We start from the raw sequence: 10,813 nt of genomic DNA, 5'->3' as shown, positions 1-10,813 counted from the left end.
GTAATTGACTATCTCTGCCTTCTTTGATTTTTTGCTTTGCCTCAAATTCGGCCCTCTCATTAGCTTCAACCCTGCAGTGCCCCGGAATACAGTAAAATTGCATTTTCTTTTCTCGCGATTCCTGTCTCTCTATTTTATCTTTAAGCATCTGTGTAATGTGAGATATGTTGCTCATTGTAGAGGCGTTACTAACCTCATAAAGTTTTGCTCCAAGTCTATTTTTTCAATGATTTCTAGTGTTTCGGCAATTGCTAGTGCTTTCGCCGTGAGTGTGGACTCTATCTCAGATATCCTGAAATTCATGCTACGACCATTTTTTATGTCTATCGATGCGAACCCTACGAATGGTTTGACTTTTAGGTGGGTGCTCAGCGGCCCTTTCTCGTACATATTAAAACGTAGGTCACTGAATTTTCCATTTCTGTTGCTCTTTAAACTTTTTCCCAGGCCTTCCTTTTCATTATTTGTATCTTAATTTCCCAGATTTTGTGCTTCAGATTTTACCTGTTGAATTGTTCTTTCTTCCGTCCTCTCTTTGACTTCGTTATGATTCCGTGACTCATTTAAATTTTGGTGTCTGTCAGGACTTTGCTTTAAATCATCGGTTACCAATCAATTTCTTCGGTTTTTTACGGCTTCTCACCGTGCTAAATTGTGTCATCAGTTCATCTTCTGATGACAATTCAGGTCCTGTTTTTCCCGCAACCCTCTTCTGTAGTTTAACAATCTTATTCTTTAACTTTGCATGGCCCATGTCTTCCACCACCACTTCTTCCCCAGCTTCGTCATACACGTATATCTCTTCAATTGCATCTACCTCCATTTCTTGGCCATTCGTTCTATTTTGGGGGAGTCCACGGTCAGAAGCACGTGGACTCCCAACCGCTGTATTTTTGCCCAAAACATGCACTTTAATTACTTGTCACTTTTAAGTAGAAAATCAAGTAAAATTCAGCAGAAAACAAGAATTAATTATTGTATTCTAACATCACTCTATGTCTTCTCAATGTACTCCTGCTCTTCGTTGCTTGGTTACCGCTCTCAGCTGTGGCTACATCATGTCACTAGTTGTTTCCCGTTAACGAATCTTAATCATCAAAGTTGACCAGCTTTTACATTCACGTCCTTAACTTACGAGTTCCAGTTTTCTTGATAGCAATTCCCGCTCTAGACGGTCTAGACGGTCCAGACTGGCGAGCCTAGCGAGTATACGATATCTTCGAGAATAATAATAATTACTTTTGTGTACTACATTCAAGTAACTCCAGGATCTTCGCGTTTAGATGTCACTACGGTAATCTAAACTAATCCGAATCTTTCCAGCTATTGTCCACGATTAGCATGAGTTACCCGTCTATAGTTATTATTCCGTGATAAGTTTGTGATGTGCTCTTACCCCTCGTACCTTAGTAAACTTTGCCGAGCTTTGCCGTCATTGTTGCTAGGTATGTTGGGCTGGTCGTAGTTACATGGTATGATGAGAAGTATATCTTGGTACCGAACTTACGTGGGAAATGAACAAAATCTGCTACAAATATTAAGGGTAAAGATGAGTTGACATAATGAAGAAATCCTACAATCCGATTTCGGACGTAAGAAACGAAAGCGTCGAAGTATCAAGACGTCTGTACAGGTGAACAAGGAGTCATACAGTAAATGTTGTTAATTCATCAAAGACATGAGGAATTTTGATCCATCTTCAGTACTGTTCTTTCATCACATATTTTAATTTTGTGTATTATATTAGCAGGGGATTTTTGTGACCATGGTAAAGAACATTCGTTAATATGCTGATCAAGGAAGATCCTGCATTAAAGTTAGTATAATATTAATTATTTTACACTTACAGAGCAATTTCGGATGTCTCTAGACATCTGGATGACTGTCGTGGAAGAGCCCAAACATGCAGTGACTTGTTCTCACCTAGTGTGGAGACCCAACGGGTGAAGCTGAGAGAGTACTGTGAGCGCTTGATTTTCTCAGATCCTGTAGGCTATGGGCGGAAGGGAGAAGAACTCTTATGGAGGAAGGGTTACTACGATGTTGTCACAACAGCCAAGAGGCTCAGGAAGGTTTGAAAAAGTTGAAATATTTTTGTTGTAGCTTAGTGCACTATTCATGTGTGTTAATTTATCAGGTTATGTGTGATGTTTCATTACAGTGACCTCAGTAAGGTGTACTTGCTGTTGCAATTAAGTAGAAATGTCATTGGAAGTATAAATATCGGGTAGTCAGAAAATAAATGAGTGGGAAATGTGGGAAATTCATGGCTGTATGAATAGGGTTTCACTTTTTTTATATTGTTGTAAAATCTGCATTTGCTTTGTTAGATTTTGTTATGTTAAGACTTAGTTATGATATGGGCAAAGTCACTGGTTTAGTAAGAGGGCAAAATAAAGGACAGCTTATGTGCAATAGTGAAACAAAGGGACAGGTAGAGACTTGAGGAAACAGTGCAGCATATCAAATTTCTTTCACTTCCAATTTCCTGAATGTTTATATGGGACATTAACATCATGGAATGTAAGTGCCAAAGGTATGCTTCTGATAACTCATTTTCAAAATACTTCTTCTAAATTATTGGTTGATTAGATGAGAAAGAAAATTATTTCATGGCAGGTAACATCTGCAGTATTCTATGGTATTGAAGAGTGATGGTCATCTTGTTCTGCTGTGACAGTAACTGTATATAATTTATATCAGTGAATTTGCAGTTTCACTTGAGATCTTCTGTCCTTACTGTATATATAAAAATAATTGTAAATCTTGATTGCGATAGATCCACAGACATTGTACCTTCTCATTGCTGTATACACTTGTGGAGGATGTGTGCTGGAAAACCAGCAGCAGCTAATTATTTCTCTGATTCATATTTGAAAGCATGGAAAATTTTTGTTTCCAGAGGGATTGATTCCTCCAAAATTAGTGTTCATGTTGTCCCTAGATAATGCAACATGGTTTGTAAGGAGGCCATGGGTTTTCAGTGTTTGTGTAACACAGTTTGCTTTTGTTTCCTATTTTTTGTTTGGTGGGCTATTCAGGTCTGTCAGTTTTGAATTAATATCATGAACTTTATGCAAATATTGCATCACAACAGGAAATAGTCATAGTGAGTCATGATTGCTGTCATCTGTAGAAACATCTAAGAAGGATATTTAATTTAAATCATGACTTGCCATAGCTACCAAATGTGGAACAAGCACAATATTTACAGTAGCTTTGGGTTTTGTTCTTGCACAAGTTATGTTTTTAGATATTTCTGAATCAGAATGTATAAGTTGATGTAATTTGGAGGTGCAGTTCATGGATGTAGATAAGTCATATTTTACCGCATGGAATGACACTGCTTCCTCAGATCTTTTGTTTTGAATTCTGTTTAATAGAAAGTTCACTGACCTTTGGGTTATTGTGCAACTGTCGATTTGTTTCTAATGCTTGGCAGTGCTGATATGTGCTTCTTAGTCATAACCGCTTCTGTCTGCTACAGATACTAAAGTTTGCATGTAAAGAATTCTGTTTCATTTTTGTTTCTCCCAGCTTTGAGACAAAGAGATTTTGTTTGAAGTTCATTATTAAATTTAAACTTTCTCTTTTGGTATATTATGAGTAAAAAAAACATAAATGTGCACCTGTCCTTGTGCATTACAAAAATATGAACACAAGTTTGTTGAAAATTACAAAATCACACTTATATTTACAAGATAAAAACTTGCAATATGAATTCATAAACACAGCAATTATTTGGCTTCATTCTGTCTACTACGAAGTGTAACTGCTGACAGATCATATTCTTACAGAATGCTAACAGATATGTGTGAATCCAAAAATAAATTAGTGGGGATAATTATAACATTACATTCACAGTTCTAGCATTGTTGCAGGTACAGGCATGTAGCCATGTGACGGTATTTTAAATGTACTGCTTATGACTTAATGATTTCAAAAACAAATGGCTGACTTCAGTTCTTACATTACTTACCGACACTCCAAAAGTAAATGTTCATAAACATACAGTTGTTCTGAAGTGAGAAAATAACATTGAATGTTTTAAGTGTGCAAGGTAAAGCTATCCCTGTAATGGGCCCCGTAGGGTTGTGAGACATCGAGGCTCCCACATTTTCAACAGTCAGCTCACAGATGACAGTGAGATTATCAGCCATACACATTGGTTGCCCTTTACCCCCAAGATGATTCCTGGTACTCATATCTATTAGAGGCTGAGTGGACCTCAGGGCCATAGTGCAGCTGGAAGGATTAGGTCAATTGAAGAATCCAATGATCTCATCAGGAATCAAACCTGTGACTTTCTGGCTTGTAGCATAGTGCCTCAACATGAAATTTAGGAACAGTGGACACTTCATCAATTTAACAGGAAGAAGTCTGGATATTGAAATCTACCTTTAAAAAGAGAACATAGCTAGAGAAAAGAGGACATCTTGCTGTCCTAAGTGTAGTAGGTGATACGAAATTAATATTGTGACATCACAGCTGACAGCTGGAATAGCAGATCAAGAAAAGCCATCCATTACTAAGCAACATCCTGTAGACATATTTCAGCAGCAACCAAAACACTCTCACACTAGCAGTACCCAGGCCATTGCTAGGCAGCAGCCCACTTAACACATCTCTCAACAGTGGAGTGATTCTTGGAAGCAGTGTTTTCTTTGTTGAGGCTGTAGAGCAAGGATGAACAAGAAATGTTAGTTAGTTACAGACTGGAAGTCATGAGTCGGAAGTCGTCTGTTATTCGGCCATGGTCTTGATTTACATCATTAGACGCCACTACCAAGCAATGACTAATGAAGGCATAGCAGACTGTTTGCAGTAGTAATTTGTAGAGTGTGTATATCAGTGAAACTGTTGTACTCGTAGTTATTTTTCATTAGAAGTTATAAGGGTTCAGCAAATCCAGTTATCCATCCAAGCTCTTGTGTCCTGTCACTAACACATAACAATATGATATGGTGTTTAGATTATGATTCTCTCAGTTGTGAATATCATGTATTCTTGCGGCTGGTTACCAGTAATTTGGGAGAACATATTCCTTTGTCTTGAGGGTAGAAATGCCATGAAATTTCCCATGACACCCTGTTTCATGCTGAAATAGTTAACCAGAATTATAGCTGTGAAACTTCAAGGTTATGTGTGATAGGTTTCAGGCAGTGAAAATGTATAACACCTCATTTGAACACATTATTGGATTGTAAGGTGTTGTGTTTGATAACCTCTGTACATGAATGGAATCATTTAACATTTCTTGGCCTGCACAGTAAATTGGTGGACTTATGAATTGCAAATCTGGATGGGCCAGTGAGTCATATTGTCACCTGATTACTGGAGTGGCGTGTCTCCTATTTGTGGGGGGAAGAATGAGATACTGCACTTTTCTGATTTCCTGTATTGTGTTGCACTGTCTCCACATACACTCAGCTCTCAATTATCCGGGATGATGGTGGGGATGGAAATCACGATTAATCGAAAACCCGGCTAAGACAAATTTTATTAAAAGTAGTACTGTAATACTGTACTTTCATAATACTATAGGCCTACCTGTATTTAAATTTATTCAACCTGATTTTTATGTCATCTCATGGCCTATTTAATACCTTTTTTTTACATTATACTGAAGTGTGAATTAGTTATTTCAATCACAGTGTTTAACGACATCCAACACTTTTTACGAATATTCACACTTAACACTTAAAAAAATTTAATATTGTCGTTTGCTTTTTAGCGGCATTTTCCTTTTTTCTGGATATCCGTACGAAGCCTATGTAATATTAGCTTGTCACTTAATAAACTGTTCCCTTCACTCTCAAGATAGTCTAGTAAGGATTCCAAATGATTAATAGCAGCAAGATGGACACTGCCATAAACACTGTCTAAGAAATTATTGAGGCCATGATAAAGGCCAACCAGAATGAAGCAAAAATCAGTGAGGAATAAATGAAAACCAGCCAGAATTAAGACTGGCCAAGATGAAATGAAGGCTACAATGAGGACTGGCCAAGGAAAGATGGAGACATTGTTACACTGAGTTCGAAGAGACCATCAACAAGTGGGTGGAGGGTGTCCTGGCATCTGGTGACCAATGGACTCAGAGTTTCCATAGGAAACTCAGTAAAGAGATGTAAGGGACAAAAAGAGACTTTCATGAAGAACTGGCTGAGCAGCATGCAAGCAGCAAAAGTACTGGTAGAAGCCATGTAGGATGGACTTGAGACAAAACTGATGGAAGTCGCAGTATGAGCATGGCATAGAGGCAGTGGGAATTCAGCAGTCTCCATGGATCGGATTAGAGAGCATGAGGAACCATGGTTTCCAGGAACCAAGAGCAGTAGGACTGGTTGCTTTGTATGCAGAGTGTCCGTGAGGTGGTAGTGACTATGTGGAACAATTATGCAGCTGGAAGGCCACCTGGATGTAGTGGATAGCCTACTGGAATTGTGTTCCAGAAATGCCCACTGAGCTGGAGTACACAGGGCAAGGGCACTGGTTCAACCCTGAAGGGAGGTGCCTGTTAAAATGGCTGGAGACCACTGGCTGCCGAAGCATGCTAATGAAGGCGTGCCCCCTACGGAGCCATGGCAGGCTGAACAGACAGCCCTAAGGAGGGAACAGCCGGACAACAGCAGCACAAAACTGATTCAAAAGGGATGAATGCTGGATGTTGTTGAAAGTAGAAGAGGTGTTGCAGGCCAATGTGGTATTGCAGTACCTTCACAAGGGCTGTCACAGACATAACAGGGAGGCCTCCACAGAATGGAGGAAATGGCAATACACCTATAGGCTTCTCAGGATGAGCAGCTGTAAGGAGGGAGAAATGTGACATGGTGCCTAAAAGCTGGAATACTGGTGTCATAGGAGTGCTGTGGAAACGTCCATTGCTAGGCAACAGCTTGGCAAAACATGTCTCCATTACAACACATATTCACACACCAGCAGATGAACTGTTGGATTTGCTATCTTTTATTCGGTCTGCCTCAAAGTTATATAAGTACTGGTGAGACCTGAGAAAACAATAGATTTAGGCACCCTGAGACTCATCTTACATTGAATGGATGGAATATCCCTTTTCTCAGTCGTGCAAAATATTTGGGTGTATTCTTCAATAAGAAGATTAGATGGATACTGCACATAGAAATGATTGAAACCAAGGGCTTCAGTACATTTATTAGAATCTACGCCCTGTTTATCCCATCACAGTGGCCATGTGGGCTAAGGCATGGAATGTCATCGCTCGCTTTAACACTGGAATTTTGGGTTCGAATCCCACTGAAGGCATGGATGTTTGTCTGCGTTTATTCTGTGTTTGTGTAGGTAGCAGCCTTCCGTTGGGCTGATCCCCTATCCAAGAAGTCCTACCAACTCTTTAAGATTAAGAAACTGAAGTGAAATGAAGCGTTTCATGGTTGCCCTATGCTCAAAGTTGGAGCAACAGGGATGGATGGATAGGTAGGTAGGTGGGTGGATGGGTAGGTAGGTAGACAGATAGACCGATAGATGGATAGACCAACTCCCTATTCAGAAGTTAGCATTAAGTGCCAGCATTCAATTAACCATCCATAAGGCATTGATCCGATCAGTGATGACTTATGTTTGTCCCACCTGGGAATTAGTGTATGGCACCTACCTCTTAGAATTGCAGCACTTACAAAGCAAGTAACAAAATTATGCTAGCAACAAGCAGAAGTCATACAAAATCTTGAGGATGAAGAAGTTCATGGTATAGGACAAGATGAAGCCAGACATAGAAAATGTAAGAGGCTTACACTTGCTGGTGGTCAAGCTTATGACTGTTCAAGTTGCTAAGCTGCCCTCGTAACATAAGATACATAAGATAAGCATTATCTGCTTTGCAAATCATATACTGACAGAGGAATTGTATATAGCGCAAAAGGAAGAACTATGAAATATACTCTTGATGAAAGGCCAAGCACGTTCATTAGAGATAACCCCATCTTCTCATCAGAGAGGATGTTATGTAAGGACTATGACTGCAAGGGTTCAGATGAATTAAAAAAAATCTCTGGTCGTGAGTCTTAAGGGGCTTGTCACCAAGATGAACTGATAGGCTGTGCCATAGCTTGAGTGGTTAGTCACTGGCTTCCCACCATGGTGGCCCGGGTTCGATCCTGGGTTTGGTCAAGTGGGATTTGTGGTGGACAAAGTGGCGCTGGGGCCGGTCTTCTCCCAGTATTTCGGTTTCCCCTGCCAATCTTCATTCCACCAAATTCTCCATCATCCTAATCACGCGGGGCAGGCTACAGTAGGCCAATCAGTGACTGCCATGTCAAGTGGACCCTGTTGGACTCCACCCCCCACTAAGCGAATTAAAAAAAAAAAAGATGAACTGATTGATGATAAACTGCCAGTTGTAGAGTAACTTTGACTTTGGAAAACAAAAGACAGATGACATCTCGTCAGATCCTTCATAACAGCCCACAATTAAAGAACTAATGACTACGCTTTATGGAAAATTCACATTTAAACATTCATGGACAATGTGAGCAAAGTGATCAGGTGCACAGGCCAGTTGCAGAATAAGATCGTCATTGACGATGACGAGGTACAGAAGGGCATAAGTTTCCAGTATGTCTAGGATGAATTAACACATAAACAAAGCTGCTTCCCAATATGTACATTTGGGATTCACATGCAGCTTGTATCTATGAAACCATTTGAGTTCATGTTTACACTGCAAGTACCGACATTGACATATCTGTTTTCATGCTTGAGTTGCAGGTGTTTGAAATCCCAGCATTCTTTTCTATAGACCATTTATATATGTTGAAGGATGTATTTTAACTTTCTGGCATCCAGAATCTTCTTTATTATTTGGAAGATTTCTGTTATGGAGGGATTTATGGCAGGTTATTTTCTTTTTATTGTTTTTTGTCAGTTTTGTACAGTATGTCATTACTATATCTAATAGCATCTCTTATGTTTGAATCTATTTTTTGTTTCAGAACAACATATGGAGCCCTCTGGAAGTTGCATATATGCAGGGCCATCTGGCAGCAGGAGTGGGACATTATCATCATCTTTTGTTCCGACTCCAGATCGAATTCAAACTGGATCTTCATGGAATTGTAGATTTTCCATTACAGATATATGATGGAGGATTAATGAAAGGTAAGTGATATGTGGTAAAATGATATAAGGGGGGCTTTATAATTTGCATTCTTTACCAAATATTATTAGTGAGACTGAATCAAGGAGGAAGAGGTGGATGGGACATTTAACATACATGGGGGGAGATGAGATGCATACAAAATTTCAGTCGGATAACCTGGAGGAAAGAGACCACTGTGGTTAACTAGAATAGGGAAAATGGAAAGTAGTCCGTGTGCTTAACTTATTAAGTACCATACCATGAAGACATGGGGGGGGGTGGATGTATAGAGTCATGTATCCTTCACCCTGGCAAGACGGGTAAATAATGTCAAAGTACAGAGTGGCCCAAGAGTCAGTTAACCTAAAACATTCTGTTATATTGATGGGAATTCTCAAATTTAAGCCTGATGCTCAAAATGTATAATGGTATCACAGCATTGTGAGTTATGCATTGAACATGGAGGATCTCATTTTGAACAGTTTTTATAAATTCCTTTAGTAATAAAGAAATGCATAATTTAATTCAGCTTACGTTTTACGAAGCAGTTAACTGATTTTTGGTCTATTCTGTATATATTCAAGAAAGATAAGTGTGGGAGTGGGGACTGGATTGTACTGGCTCAGGATAGGGTTCAGAGGTGGACTGCTGTGAACATGATAGTTTAACCTTTCGGATCCATTTTTTTGGCCAGCTGAGTGACTTTCAGTTTCCCAAGAAGGATCCTGCTCGTGGAAACAGCATGATAAGCCAAAGTGTCCAAAAGAATATGCTTCAGAGTGAGAAAGACTGAATACTAATTGAACAGTAAATGTATTAAATGAAATTATCTACTATTTGAATTCAGTTTAGAAATTCTTTTTTAACATAACAAAATGTTGCAATGACTCTGGTGAATTCGGAGGAAGAAATGTAATTTATAATATCCACTAGATGTTAACTGGCTATTCAAAATGTTATTGTAAAATGTTTAGTAGATATTAGCTGGCCATTTGTAGGTAAAGTTGCTATGGCAAATCCTCATATCTCGAAATGCAGTGAACTTACCGTTTTGTTTAGGCTGCACCATAGCTGAAGCAGTTAGTCACTGGCTTTCCACCGTGGCGTCCCGGGTTCGATCCCGGGTCTGGTCAAGTGGAATTTGTGGTGGACAAAGGGGTGCTGGGGCAGGTTTTCTCCAAGTACTTCAGTTTCCCCTGCCAATCATCATTCCACCAATTGCTCCACAATCGTCCTCATCTATCATCTGGGGCTAGTACAATAGGTCAGAAGTGGCCGCAGTACAAGGGACTTAGTCCCACCCCACTAGCAATAAAAAAAATAATACTTTTTTTTGTTTAGTTATATTATAAATCTTCTAAACATTTTTAGGAAGTGTTGCTTTCCCAGTGCCTTTTTTTAATTTGATTTTATCGCCTTCTCTGTGTCTTGTACTCATAAGCCAAATGAGCATTTATATAAACGTTTACAATTTTATTTTACCACTGTGTGTCCTGATATTATGGAGATTACAGAAAGGTGGTCAGTGAACGTAACAGTACAAAGTACCTAAACTATTTTTTTAAACATGAAACTCTGAGTGATGTATGTGCGAAGCAATCTGGTGCATAGTTTGGCTGTCAGCAAGAAATGGCAAGAGCTGGTCATTTGTCTTCTGTGATGTGTACCTATAAAATATTGGGTGTGGCAGTGTGATGT

At 39.2% G+C, this 10,813-nt stretch overlaps 1 protein-coding gene across 2 annotated transcripts in view; it reads left to right on the top strand.

Annotated features, from left to right (window-relative positions):
- Positions 1 to 1,406: 1,406 nt before the first annotated feature.
- LOC111865579 (protein SMG5) overlaps positions 1,407 to 10,813 on the top strand; it is an 89,758-nt gene continuing 80,351 nt past the window's right edge. For both annotated transcript variants that reach the window (XM_023853735.2, XM_023853734.2), the window contains exons 1-3: positions 1,407 to 1,633; positions 1,850 to 2,072; positions 8,970 to 9,135. In XM_023853735.2, the coding sequence (XP_023709503.1) occupies positions 1,563 to 1,633; positions 1,850 to 2,072; positions 8,970 to 9,135 (460 nt within the window). In that variant the 5' untranslated portion in view covers positions 1,407 to 1,562. The remainder of the gene's footprint in view (positions 1,634 to 1,849; positions 2,073 to 8,969; positions 9,136 to 10,813) is intronic.

This window comes from Cryptotermes secundus, unplaced genomic scaffold (assembly GCF_002891405.2).
Source record: "Cryptotermes secundus unplaced genomic scaffold, Csec_1.0 scaffold1019, whole genome shotgun sequence".
Classification (NCBI taxonomy): Eukaryota; Metazoa; Arthropoda; class Insecta; order Blattodea; family Kalotermitidae; genus Cryptotermes; species Cryptotermes secundus.
The sequence above is the reverse complement of the archived record's forward strand: the minus strand, read 5'-3'. Positions and strand labels throughout refer to the sequence as shown.